At 40.8% G+C, this 14,910-nt stretch overlaps 1 protein-coding gene across 4 annotated transcripts in view; it reads right to left on the reverse strand.

The window, feature by feature from the left end:
* The window catches only part of CAMKMT (calmodulin-lysine N-methyltransferase), a 372,525-nt gene that overhangs the window by 10,180 nt on the left and 347,435 nt on the right, over positions 1-14,910 (reverse strand). For all 4 annotated transcript variants that reach the window (XM_046661502.1, XM_046661498.1, XM_046661500.1 and 1 more), the window contains 2 exons: positions 13,418-13,492; positions 6,570-6,633 (listed from right to left, as the gene is read on the reverse strand). In XM_046661502.1, coding sequence (XP_046517458.1) covers positions 6,570-6,633; positions 13,418-13,492 — 139 coding nt within the window. The remainder of the gene's footprint in view (positions 1-6,569; positions 6,634-13,417; positions 13,493-14,910) is intronic.

The raw sequence follows: 14,910 nt of genomic DNA on the forward strand, positions 1-14,910 counted from the left end.
AGGGGGCTCAGTATACTTGGTCCCAAAACCCCTACCCCTCCTAGGGCACTACCCATCTCTCTCTCTCTCTCTTTCTCTGACACACACATACACACACACACACACTCACACTGAGTACCTTCTGGTACCAAGCACTTCCATACCATTCACCTTCAAAATGAAGCTAGACACCCGGGAATCATGCATGGCATTGCCTTTTAAAACTCTTCAATGCCACATCCCCCACCCACATCACTGTCCTCTGCTGCACATGGTTCTTAAACTGTGTTTAAGAATTGCTTCAAGGGTGACTTGGAGGGGTAAAAGGGAGACCAAGAGAGAGGAAGTGTTAATCTTCCCACATCCAATTTAACTAAAGCTGCTTCACTTTTATCTGTTTTATAACTGGGGTACTGGCTAAAAATGTTTTGACCAGAGGGTTCTGCCATTTAAACAAGATTGAAAACCACTGACATGGGTCCCACTTTTTGGGATGGTAGGCAAAGCCCAGCATGACCTGACCCATGCCTATCTCTGCAGCCTAGTCTCCTAACACTCCCTCTTAGCCACCTTGGGCTCTAGTCAGGCCAAATTCATTGTGGTCCCCTGAGTTCTTCTTGTATGGACCCCATGTGTCTTGAAACAGGCAAACATTCCCTTTGGGTGGAATGCTTCTCTTACCTCCAGTTCTTTGTCTGCCTGGTGAACTCTTACTCATCCTTCAGCACCCAGATTAGACACGCTGTCCCTGTGATGCTTTTGCTGCCCGGTAACTGCATCGGGTAACTTGATTGTCTCTCATGCTAGACTATGAGCTCCTTCAGGGAAGGATTATGTTGTACCTTACTCTATCCTTAGGTTAGGCAGTTGATAAAGCTTTGCTGAATGAATCCCTCAGTGAATATCCATTGAGGTCCCTCTTCTCCATCTTCAGATCTTCACTAGATCCTAACTGGGTAATTCCAGGTAGAAGTTGGTCCACGTTGGACCCTGAGGAGCCTTGCTGCTTGCTTTCAAGCTCTCTCTTACTCCAATCCAGCCTTTATGCTGTGGCCAAAGTGACCTTTCTAGAACCCACATCTGACCACACCACTACTCAAAAGTTTTCAATGACTATTATCCATACTACAAAGTCCAGTATCTTCATCATAGTGTTCTCAGCCTTTCATAAAATGGTACCTGAAGCTAACTCTTTAACCTCATCTCTTGCCCCTTCCCAACCCTAAGTCACAAACCACTCAGACGCCCTTACACTCTAGCCAGAGCAAACTTCCTCTTGATCCCCAAACACCACATGCTTGTTCATACTCTACACGTGTGAGCACTGTTCCCCTCACCAGGAATGCGACCTCTGAGGCTTAGAATGCCCTTCTTACTATTTAAGACCAAAATCAAATACCGCTGCCCTGGTATTCCTAGAGAAACCTTCCTCAGGCAGTTAGTCACTCTTTGTGCTGTATTCCTAGTACCCGCCATACTGCAGTGTAATTCCTAGTAGCTCAAGCATTAATCTGCCCTGCTAAACTGTAAGATTCCCACTGTGCTCGTTATTCATATTATACTCCCACCCCACATTCCCCAGCACAGTGCCAGGCAGAGAGTAGTTGCTCAACACGTTTGTTCAATGAAGACAGAATTCAAACCCTTAAATATCTCACCTTCTGTTGAAGATGAAGAGTAGAAAGAGTCACAAAACAAAAACAGCACCAGGCTATATATGATCAGCTGCTGGGCTGTGGGAAGCCACTTTGCACTGTCCACTGTAGTTCCGCCTGAGTGTGTTACATCTCCGCAACCAGATTATAAATGCCTTGGGGGCAGGGACTCAGCACTGCACATGCTGAATAAGCACCTGGGTGGACTTTCGAAAAGACCGTCTAGGGGCAGGCCCTGCTCTAAGGGTCTTAAAATCATCTGGGGACTCTATCCCTACAGCCGGGTGAGCCAGGTATAGCTGAACACAGCCTCTGACCTCTGTCCCAGCAAGCAGACGAGAACCCAAGGGTCCTTCAGCACCACCTCTGTTCCTTGCACTGAGCCCGCACTCACGAGGCAGTTCCCTGAGATAAGCAAAAACGGAGGTCTGTACAGATGTGTGCAGAGATGTTAGATTAAAAAAAAAAAGATGAGGAAATCTGTCAGTAAAAAGAAATCGCTTCTAAAACATTAGTCCATGGTTTACATTTATAGCATCACTGGATAAAGGTGGGACTCCGGGAATTTGGCGGTCAGTTAGGGCCAGTTTCTGAAGACGGTTAAATGAATTCCACAGGAATATTTTTGAATTCTTGGCAATCGGTCAGCAGCAATAACAAGCTGGAGAGCCGTCAATATTGCATCTCCGTCAATCTCCTCGTGGTCCTGAGTAAATTCACACTGTCCAGCTGGCTTGCCTCCTCTCCCTGTACCCAAAGCCGTTTCAGAGGAATATTAGTGGCTACCGTTTGTTGGTTGTCATTTCTGGACTAAAGTTCAACTTGCAGGCTGCTGTGGCTGTATTTTAAACTACATTTGGGTCCTCTATTTCAGACATCGCTGATGTTCTGTAAAGAACACGACGACAGGGGTCCCCTATCAATCATCAGCAACAGGAAGCTACTCACCTGAGGGAAAAAGGTGGTGGGGGAAACATCGCTTCTTGGAATGAGTAAAATTTGCTGATTTCATTTCTTTGTACTACTTATTTTTTTTCATATGTTAAGTTTGCTAGAGAGTCCCTTGTAGTACTCTGGCAGGAGTCAAATGTCTTCATAGTTTCTCTAAACCAGCAAGTTGAGAAAAGTTTCCATTTGGGGCAGGTGACAAACATTTCCTGCTGAAATTTGGAGCTTCCTGTAATGACTTTCCGGGCACAGGTCCCTGTTTAGCTGAGGATCTAAGCTCAGCCCTGGGATCTGGCATCACCCCTGAGCCAAGCCTGGTGGCTAAGCTTCCTCCAGGGGCCTGTCCCCCCTTATTCATGATCCCATTATAAAAACTGAAGAGCAGGGAAACCCGTCCCCCCCATCTATTTCCTTTGCTTCTGGATTCTCTGACCCCAGACAGCTGATTTACCCTAGCTAGTAATCAAGAAACCACAGTCCCCAAAATGGCAGAATCCATTTCTTCCCACAGCTTGACACTTGAACCTTCATGTGGCAATTATTTCATTCCTGCCATCTTGTAGTAATCTCTCCCCTCCTCAGTGGGGGCTGTCTGCAGTAAAAAGTGTCATCTTCATCCAGGGAGACAATCCTCCAGAGACCAATGCAGGTCCTGTGGCAGGTATGCAGGACACGAGTGCAGGGGAGACGCAGCATGCCCAGTTGTGTGTAGAAGTTGTCAAAGTTCGGGTCAAGAAAATGGTGTATTCCCCTCCCACCAGCATTTCTCTGAGGAAAATGCTTGGGAAGAGCTCCCATATTCTGTGCTTACCACAGCCAGAAAATCTCTCTGGTTCTTCTTCAAGATAACAAGAGCTCGTATATTCAGAGACAATTGTGTGCTACAGTTTTCCAGTGCATGGGCTTGTTCACTCCCCATTTTACAGATAAGAAACTGAGGCTTCGAGAGACGAATCTAGTAAATAGTAAAGCCCAGATTTGACCCTAAGCTTTCGACCTCCAGGGCCCAAGTATACCTTCTCTCTGCAAGGAGGACTTTGGACTTTAAAGCTGATGGAGCCCTCTGGAGCTTGGGTGAACTCCCTCCCTTTCCCTTGTTGGGGAAAACAGAGTGAGAGAGGCAGTTCCAGAGCTTGTCGGTGCTAAACTGAGCCTGGAGTTCAGGCCTCCCCTCAGCCAGGCCAGCATCCCTTTGGACAAGTGTCTCATGTGTATTAACCTTGACAAGCTAATACAGCAATAAAAAAGAATGAGCTCTCATTCTGGAGCTCCTCCTGTGTGCCAGGCACAGTGCTAGGCGTTTACATATGTAGAGTTTCCACACCAGCCCACAAGGTGGTACTCATTCTTGCCTTTTCACAGATGAGGAAACTCAGGCTCAGAGAGGCTAGAGAGTTAGCGGGAGCAGACTTGAGTTTTGTATGCAGATATTTTTGACTCTTTCCACTCACTATACTTTACCTTCAGAAAATGGGGGCCTGCTATGAATTTAAAGCATTTGGCTGACGTGTAATTTTTGCTGAGCACCCTGAGAGCTTGCTGTGTCTCCCATTGAACTTGCTGAGCCTTGAATTACCAAGAACTCCAAGGATCCACCAAGGTGGCCCCCCTAAGTTGTTCCTTTGTGGGTCTCTGTGGCACCTTCAGCCTCTGGGCCACAAAACCATGGAGGAGTTGTCTGGGCCAAAGAGAACATCAAAAGCAGCTCTAATTGTAATGGAATAAACCTTTAACGTATCTTAGTCTTGGATTGTGACTTCCACAATCCAAGTGTAGTCTTCGTAGTCTTCTACAACACATGCACTCTGCAGGCGGAGGTCCTTCAGAAGCAGAATAGGCAGCCCTGAGAGCTAAGAAGGACAAGAGTTCAGTTTTTCCTCTGGTTACCCTCAAGCTCTGGGAACCCTTCCAGCCCACTGGCACAGATATGGAACTACTGCTGTTCATGGCCAAGTCCACGTGACCCTTTACAGGCCCCCTGGGGGAGGCACCAGAGTGCAAGTGCCCCGACCTCCCCATAGGGATGAGCTTCCTGGGTGGGAATTTCGGGATGTCCCAGTGCCCTCCACAACTTGGATTTCCGCTCTTATGGCGGGCCCCTTACACCTTAGGCTAGAACACCTGGCAGCCTTGTGCATCACCTAGCCTATTTCTCCTGCTGCAGTTTGGTATGGGCCCTTGTGATTTGGCCTCCCTGCTCCTCACATAGCGTGACTAAGTACCACCTACTCCAGGGCTCTGCTTCGTCCCTCTCTGAGCTAAGGGCAAGTATCAGCTGTCAGTACTAGGGCTGCTGCCCTTGCTCAGCAGGGGCCGCTGTGTGGAGCCCCACTTCAGACAAGGGGGGAGCTTGGTTCAGTGTCTAATGGAGGGCACAGGAGAGCTGCTAGGATTCCAGCGCAATCTGCATTTAGGTCTATTCACAGCTCGGGCAGTTTTCTATTGTAAATCATGCAAATGATTTACAATAGATCCTAGGTAAATCATGCAAATCTGCTGCAAAATGGAGTATTTGCCACAAATAGGCTTTGAAGGGGTGTTGGTGATGAGTGGAGTACTGTTTGTGCAGTGTGAGATCCAGGAGTCCTGGAAAGCATTGTATTTATGTATGATACATTTTCATAGAGGCCTTTACATCCAAGAATCTCAGGGCCCTCTCTGAAAATCCTGATCTTGCAAATGCTCACAAGAATCACCCAAGGTTAACAGGGGAGATGAAGAGGCCCCAAATTCCTTCTTCTGCCCTCAACTTGGGCTGCTCACTCAGCCACAGGGGCAGCCATCAGTAGCTTGGAGCAGCTCTTTCCTTGCCTCAAGACCTACTAACCACCTCACAGGGGGACCTGAGAAGGCCAATTTAACTTAATTGATTACCACTTGCAAAGCTGGGGTTACTCCTCTGAGAGGCCTATTTAAAGTTTCTGAGCTATAAAGAGATAACAAAATAAAAAGTAACAGTGTATGGCAAAGGATGATTATCAAATTGCTCTGGGAACTTTCAGTGTGAAAAAGATATAAAAGAAAGATTGAAAGGTGTTAGTCTATGAGTCTCACTGAGGTCAGAACACCAGAGCGAACCTTCCTTTGAAAAAGACTTTAGAAACAAAACTTTAGAAAATATACACACACACACACACAGTGGTCCTTTCTCAGATAAATGTGAGTTCCTGTCTTAGACTGCATTAACATTGTTAACCTATTTTAAATTCCTATGGCACAGCAAGAGTCTTACATACTTAGAAGATTTTTTTTTTAAATGCATGAGCTTTAAACTCGTTCTCTTACTTTAAATAGATGTATATTAACTCTCCGTTTAGGCTGTAGGACCTCCTAGCTTAGTATAACAGACCAACAAAATAAGAGTGGATACAAACTCTGTAATTTACTCACAGGCATAAATGGATATATAAATGTAAAAATGTGCACAATTTTTTATGCCATGCTTGGCTTCATTGTGACCTAATGTTTATAATATGTAAATAATGGCTTCCTTTTAAAGCAAAGAACTTTTAATATACAGATTCATCTGAAGTCCTTTTTCTTTAATATAAACAGAAATAAAAAGAAAAAAATATTCTTTTGCAATAAATAAATACCCTATGACAAAGGTTACCATTGAAGGGATTTAAAATGACAGAAGTCAACAGAAAACTTTCAGTATCATACTTCTACTTTAATAGGAAGATATTGTTATCAAAGGAAAAGACTCAAGAAATTCTTTGATAAAAATAATCTCACACTATCTTTGAAGCGGTTTCATTTATTTTACTACCCACTGTGTTCCTTATCAGAAGGCCAAGGGTAAGAAGTTTCCTAGTTATGATTAGGAAAGAATCTGATAGATCAGAAGACCCAATTGAAGTTGGACATAATAAGTATTAAAGTATTACATGACATTAATCCTGCCATTCCATTACTCTCCTCATCTTTGTGCACAGACTAATTATTCCGAAGCCAGCATGCAGGAGAAAATAGAAACATACTTACCCTGGGCTGGAGTAATCTCTTTATTGCGTCAACAAGGCTGGCTCTGTACTGGTCCAGAAACAGGCTGACATTGAGAAGAGAGCAGAATCCAGATTAAACTGGGTTTTCAAGTCTAATGATACTAATGCAGCTAAGTACAAGGTTAATTACACATGTTTACTTAACACTAAGAAAGAGAAATTGCTTCCTTCTATTTAAGTGTCTCACTGGAAAAAAAGAAGATATTGTGGTTGGTGTTATCCAACCTAAAGCCAAGTCATCAGCATGCAATGGGCCAGGATTCACATGTGACAGGGCCATGTGTTTAAGGGCAATTTCTACACCGCTGGTCCGGGGAATCATCTGGTGGAGATGAATCACTCCCAGTGCTTCCTGTCATTGGAGCCCAGTCTCTTAGACCCAGGCCCTCTGCCCACGGAGGGTGCTGTGAGACCACCCTCCAAAAACAAACCACTGGCTCTGTTACATCCAAACCATGGAAGAGATTTCAGTGGTGATGGTTTTCAGTGACTAGGACACACCGAGGTTAGATTCAGGCAGGGACCTAGGAGTAAGCGGCTCTAAAAACACAGACCAGGTTTAGGCAATGTGTCACAAAGACCATGGCAACTCTGGATTTTTCCCCTTGATCTCCATGTTCATTTTTTCCAGTTCACTGTGATTTTTCATTTTTCTCCTCTGGTCTTTTGAGAATTTCTGTTGTTGCTCTGTCACCCCTTTGGCTGGGTCAGTCTGACCCTGTCTTCACCAAGTCTTATCTTGGAAGCTTGAGACAGAGTTTCGTTATCTGGGACTTGCAGGCTAGAACACCTGGCAGCCTTGTGCATCAGCTGTCTCACGAGGGGCGTATGTGAAGCCCCCTACTCTCATTTCTCCTGCTGCAGTTTGGTGTGGGTCCCTGATTTGGCCTCCCTGCTCCTCACACAGCATGAGTAAGTACCACCTACTCTAGGGCCCTGCCTCATCCTTCTCCAAGCTAAGAGTATCAGCTGTCAGGAGGAGGTCTGCTGTGTGGAGCCACACTTCAGGCAAGGGCGGAGTGCAGTTCCAGGTTTACTAGAACTCTCACTCTGATCTTTCTGCAGTGTGACCTTGGGCAAGACACTTCACATGAGGCCTCAGTTTCCTCGTCAATGAAGGCCCACCTATGTGGCTATGGTGGGCATCAAATTAATATATGCTATTTGACAAATATTCATTGATCACCTGCTATATCCTAGGGGCTGTTTCAGGCATTGGAGATAAGCTCTGAATAAGACAAAGTTCCCATCCTCAAGGAGTTTCCAGTCTGTATTCATTATTCATCACCAGTTCTAGCAGAGCATACATACATGAAGGTACTCAATAAATATTTGCTTACTAGCTGACTGGCAGATCAACACAGTCCTTGAAATTGAGGAGCTGATATGGGGTGTTAGTTTCAATGACTCTAAAAGGTTGTACACACTCCTTTACTGGTATTGTTAAGGAGGAATCAACATTTAGGTAGGATATTTCACCAGACTAGGTTCTCTTCCAATTCTCTCATTTGAGAAAGAGTTGTCAAGAGAGTAGTTTATAAGAAGTTTCCAAGAAGTCAGTGCTTGGGTTTCACCATGACATGCTTAGTGGAAGTTTATTCTATAAAATGATGCTTTGAGAAATGGAAAAAGAATCCTCTTAAGATGAGCTGGGGATCATTTCTGGAATGGCTACCTTATCCCATTCCATCCATCAATCAGGATAACCTGATTATATTACCCATGGGAAAATTTTCTTACTGTTCCATAAAACCATGAACTCAAATCTTAGAGCAAAGAATGTATCTAATTCAAAAGCTACAAACATTTGCCTTTAAGTCATATTAATCAGAAATTAATAGCCATTAAGGATTGATAAGAAAGGAATCAAATTGTATCTAAGTGTTTTAAAATTTTTTCTTCAGGACTATATACTGTACCTTATTCTTTAGTGAGGTTATATCTTAAGTTATAATAATTAAGCATTCTGTTTTTGTTTTTTAAGAGACTATCACTGTGGGAAAATATCTCTGTTGGTTACTCAGGCCTATAGGAGACCTGGCTGGTTGGGATACAAAGCATTAAGCAAAAACCCGTTCTCGGTTTATACCTATGCATCCTAAGAGTTGGTAGGATTGTTCGAAATAAATAAACAGCACCTTAAAAGCTGAGCTTAAAACATAACCTTATAAAGTACTATTTCTACTTAATGTTGGTAATGGTGACAAAGATATTAATATCACAGCTCACTAGAAAATGCAGCTTAACGCACAGCACACATTCCAAACAGCTATTTGAAAAGTGATGTTGTCTACTCATCACTCCAAATCAAATTTCCCAAAAGTAATTCTTGTAGTTCCCTAATAGGTTTTTATTCCAAGCAAGCTCACCTTTCTACTTAGCTCTGAAGCAGAATTTATAATGCTTTGTAGGGTACGTCATATGAGCAATTTTAATGTGCTTTACTCAGAGTGATGTATAATCTCCTGAAAATTCACCCCTTAAATAAGTCCTAATGGGCTCAGAGAACAGCAGTAGCTTAAGTGGATCTATTAAAAAAGGCTGAGTGGGTCAGTGATTGGGATGGAGATACCATTTCAACTCTCCCTTCAGCAGTTACTGATCAAAATACATTGACAGGCTAGTTTGGCCCTTAAACACACACACACACACACACATACACACACACTCCTCTATAGAATTCACTTGTGGGATCAACACCTGCTTTGTTTCCTTGATCTGAATCACAGATTTTGTGACAAAGGAAAGGTGCTGGACCATTTTCATCACCTCTCTCTGAATCAGAGTTTTATGCAGAACACAGAGCATCTACAACTCCTCTCATAGAGAAATTAATTAGTGCTGAGAACAAGGAGACACTTCTCTATCAGTATCCACAGAAAGAAAGACCTCTATGTAGTTTACAAGGTGAAACATGCTAAGTTAAATTGACTGTTTTAGAGTTAACTTTCAGCAGAAGAATGGCCTCTATCAGTATTTCTCAACCGATTGTTGGGGGAGCTGGGACTGATGGCATCTTCTGGTCTCACTCAGCTCTACCCCGGGAGGTTGAGAGATCTTTGGCAATTTGTATGTCTTTGGAGCTGAGTTTCCTGAGGTGTGAGGTGAAAGGGCTGACTATATTTGGGTTAAAGATCTTTTTAGGTGTAAAGATCTGCAAGTTGTGATTTAGAACTATTCCTGATCACAGCAACTGGAAGAAAACAAATTCTAGAGCCTATTTTGAGGAAAAAAATTTTTTTCACCAAAACGCCTTTAAAACCAAACTTTTTTCATCATTTAAAGTAAAAATGAGAGAAAATAGAAACAACTCACCGTATACAGTTAGTGTAAAAATGCTAAGAGAGCAAGTGAGGTGCTGTTGTACCTTCCCCCATTTCTTCCCAAAGTCTCCGGCTGCCAGTATGCAGACATGGAGCTGACTGTCCTGCACACCCAATTCTATGAGTCAGGCTATGGGTGGCATTTCAGACTTGCTTTCCAAGCCTTTAGAGAATCCAAATGTACAGAATCGTTTTTATTTTTGCAGAGCTACAATAAACTGGAAAGCCATCAAACACTGAATGAAAGCGTTCATTGGATAAAAAACATCTTAATTCCAGACTCTTAGATTATTGTGATGGAACAAGAGTCTGGAAAGGCAGGCTTAAAATTAACAATCACTTGCTATTTTAAACTCAGCAAGGACCAGGCCAGACTGCATCCCAGCAGAAAGGAACTCTAAAATTAAAGTCAAGATTAAACAAGTCAACCAGCAACTTAATATGCAGGGTTTTTTCTACACCTGTGGTTAAATATTCTAACATTTTGATATTTGTCAACAGCATCCTTTTGCAGGTGTGCTTGTACCTCGATTTTTCCTTCCGTTTATTTCAAAGTTGACATTTTACAAGTTATTTAGGAACTGTTGAACCATGAAACTATATTTCATTGTCAAAAATGCTGAATTAATGACTAGCTGGTGAAATAATGACTAGCTTTTACAGTTTGCCTCTTTATTTTATAATCTAGTTGAGCTACTAAATTTAGAAGTGAACTAAGAGACTGTCTCTTCTGGAAAATAAGTTATTTCCCCCATTGCCCACAGGTTTATGAATGTTTGAATGTAAATATATGAATATATGAATGATTGAAGAACATAAACATATCACAGCTCGTTGTAATCATGTGCATTTTACTTGAACCACAATGTGGGTTTGGAATAGGTTTGTGAATAGAGCTTGTTTTCATGTAAATGGGATCAAGCAGTACCACTGGTTAGCTATTCAGAGAATCAGACAATGCCACCCTTGCTGGAAATGCTTCAATAAGAATTTAATCCATGCACCTAATATTTGAACTCCGACTCTTGCTTCATATTCCTGTGGCCTAATCCAGATCTCATTGACTGACAATGACTAAGGGATGGTGTGAGACTTAATGTGATCTATTTATGTGTGGCACCAATTTCTGGCACTGAGTATTTTGGGTTTCATCTTGGAGGTGGTGTCTAAAGAGAGCTTTCTTTTCCTCCTCCGTGACATTCTAAAAAAAAAAAAAAGGCAGCATGGTCTGCCTGCCTGCCCGTAGAAGCAGCATCCATGTAATAACTCTGACAGAGAAACACCAAACCAACAGGACATAAAGAACTCATGGAGCCCTGTGCTTCAGTGCCATAAGCACAACATGCTTATTATAAACATCACTCTACTTTCTAAGTTTCTAAGCAGCTTACCCATCCCTGTGAATATGAAGAGAGACCATTACCAAACCATTCTTTTGGAAGTAATGTCAGCATCACAGTGAGAGTAGTTTAATGTTTCACATTTACAAATGGGAAATTATAAACAGGCTGATGTTCTGGCACTTAGAACATCAGGAGAAAAAAACCTTAGCAATTCATACATAGAAAGCCATTTATAAAATAAAACTTGGTGTATTCAGTTCATTTGAATCCACAAATTCTCCCATAGCTACTAACTGTGTGTATGTATACGGTGTGTGTGTGTACATGTAACATTGTATTATGTTATGTGTTTGTAATGAAAGCCTTAACTGAATATGCACTATGTATATCAGTTGTATGTGACCCTGTTGTTGGCTAGGGAAAAAAGACTATTTTTCAAACATGTTGTGTGGCTATTTTTAACCTGAGAACATTAATCAGAAAAGAGCTTAAATCTTACTTCCTCTGCTTGTCTCTCTGGTACAAATAGGATGACATGGTGTGAGTGTCCATAACACAGGGCATGACAAAGCCAGGCTGTTTTGATATTTGTGTGAAGGACAAATTTAACTCTAAATCTCTTGACCAAACCTGACTTTCCCCACATAATCAGAGCCCATCCGTGTGCGACCCTCGTCTAAACCTCCAAGAAGACACTGCCCTCCTTCCCTCTTTCCGCTGCTGTCTGATCTGACTTTCATGCTTAATCTGATCTAATCCTGCCAGCATTATCTTCATCTGTGCAATGAAACCTGGAGGATCCTTTCTCATATTTGGTGAGGAAAGGCATTTACTAAATTACTTGCTCAAATCATATGGTGAGCTTTTAGCTCCTTATTTTTGATTAGATGAAGGATGTAACATTGAGACACAATATCAATGATTAGTCAGAAATCTGTTTCTCCCTTTTTTGGAACAAGGTTTTCTGAAATTGGGTGCAAAGAGACTAAAAGGCCATGGAAAACTAGAAAAGCTCAGCTAAAAATAGAAAAAAATATTTATTTTTCACTGAAAAGTATTCTTCAGGAGAAAAAAAAGCAAATCTAATTCCATGACTTAGGTAGAAAAGTTACCCATTGAAAAATCTTATTAAGTAATAATAACAATAAAAAAGACTTCTTGAAAATTTCATTCCATTCATTCAATTCTCCCACAGGGAAAGTCTTCTCTGGGATCTGGATCTTATGATTAGTTTTATTAATATAATAGAGCTTCCTCAGAATTTGAACTTGTGTTTTCAAATCTAAAGTGTCATAAAAAAAATCATCATGATAAAACTACAAATAACATCTTATTCTTAACAGGGAAAATACTTGTGAATTGTCAATGTTTCCCATATGCCAAAATAATTATTATTCAACACTCATGAAGAAAAGACATAAGATTAGCTGAAATAATTATTAAGGTTTGATACATATTTCTCCTGTAACTTAGGATCAGACTTTGATTAACAATAAGTAGGTTGGGCTAAAAGAGAAGACAAAATATCTAACGGAAATTATTTTTAAAAAGCAGGCACCTGACAGATTTTAATATTATTATTTGCATAACAATAAAATGTAATTTTATAATTCCTGTTTTATGTATAATTAAATATCATAATTGAATACACTGAAAATATTAGATAGCAAACATACATATTAAGAAAAGCTATTTCCCTAAAGATATTTCATAGATAAGTTTATTTGCTGGAGTGTATATGTGTGTGTACACGTATATTTATTCCCTTATATCAATAGTCAGCTCTCCTAAGAAGTAAGCTAATTGAGCTGTTTGTGTTGATAAACTCCTTTTTCTCCAGACTATTCCTCTCCGAGCCATAATTATTTGCAATTTGCCTAAGTCGTCCATTTACTGATACGTCAAGCATGAAACAGAGGCAATTCCAGAAAATGGAAATGCTTCTCAAAATCAATCTTTGGGAAATAATGTGGTAGAAGTTACTGTGTGATAGAAGACCACCTTATAACTGTCACATGGAGATGAATATTAATTTGTTGAGGTTAAGGTGGCTTTGTGCTTCATTTGTTGACTTTGCTTAGCCGTCAGCAAAGCAGCACAGCCCAATTACTCCAGCAAAGCTATTTTTTCTAACAGGAGTTTTATGATTTTTATGTACTTACCAGTCAGCACACATAACAATGTCAAAATGTCCTTCCAGTTGAGAGACATCTGTCTCATTATCCCATCGTAAAACGCTTGAGGAGAAAAAGATTTTAAAAATTATACTTAGGTTTTTTTTTTTAACTTTTGATTTTGAGCTATTAAGATTATTTTTTGTGGCACTTGAAATTATTTAAAAGGTATATACAAATTATTTCAAAAGGTATAATAAAAAAAACTAGGGATGTAACTGTCTGTTCTTTATTTTATTTAGTCTTCAAATCTAGAAGAGGAAGAATTCTCTATTTAAACACAATAGTTAAGCTTTTGCTAGTTCTTAAAGGTTTTTGTAGACAAACCAGGGGAAAATACCTTCTCTTTACCATAGTCGTTAGAATGAGTCTAGACTCTTAACATCAATGAGGTACATATTGAAATCAAAGTATTTCCCGTCTGACTGGAATACAAATTTATAAAAATAAATGAAGTGAAACATATTGTATATCTACCTTACCTGGCATGTCAGTAGGATTTCATATTGATGAAATGAGCAATTTGCCATCAGGAAAAGAAAGAAAAGCCAACTTTCATTTCGTAGTTCTCAGTTTTCAGGCACATTTTAAAATTCACCCAGCCTGATACTTACTTTCCAAAAGAGGATCAGGTTTTAAACTTCAAATTAACAACAATAATTAATAACATTTGAAAATTCTAATTATGCTTATGAAGCCAACTAGAGATTTTAAGTTATTCTCAATTAATAACTGTGATGATTACCATTTTACCAGATTAAAGTATTTTAATGATTCCTCTCTCCACCACATCAAAACTGTGATTTGCAGTACTATTTTTCAAACTAAAATTCTGCTCCTATTTTCTGTTTTGATTATTATTTAAAACTAAACCGAGTGAGCCTATCCCCCCGTCCTGTTATATTTGCTTATCTTGGTAGGTTCTTTATTTCTCCTAGATCTTCCCTGGGTGAAAAGTCATATGTTTGAATATAAAAATAAGTCTTTCAGTAAGTCCAAAAGTTCTTTTCATATACATTAACATACGTCACTGCTGGTGAATTTCTTAAGGTAGAAAAGACAAACACATCACCACGAAAATACCTATACAGATTGAGCATCAGTCGTTCATTCACTCATTCAACTCATTCTTACTGAGCACCTACTATGTGTCAGGCCCTGTGCTGTGCCACAGGCTGTGTCTTCGTGGAGGCAGCCTAGCAGGCCACACAGACACACAAACTCGTAATTTGAATGCCTTGTCCTATGTGTTGCATAAGCATACAGACTCGGAGCCCCAGGGAGGGCTCTCCAGAAGTGGGTGACCTCTGTGCTCCCAGATCCTGTGACATGTGGATGAGTTGTATAAATTAACTCTAGTGTTGTTGTACTTGCCTAGGCCCACTGGAGAGCCAAGAGACAGAAGAAACTAGGAAACTCCTAAGGGATTAAAGCTTACTTCATTTTTGAATTGACCCCTCAGAATCTCCATGCCCCTGGAG

Source organism: Equus quagga, chromosome 5, assembly GCF_021613505.1.
Source record: "Equus quagga isolate Etosha38 chromosome 5, UCLA_HA_Equagga_1.0, whole genome shotgun sequence".
Taxonomy (NCBI): domain Eukaryota; kingdom Metazoa; phylum Chordata; class Mammalia; order Perissodactyla; family Equidae; genus Equus; species Equus quagga.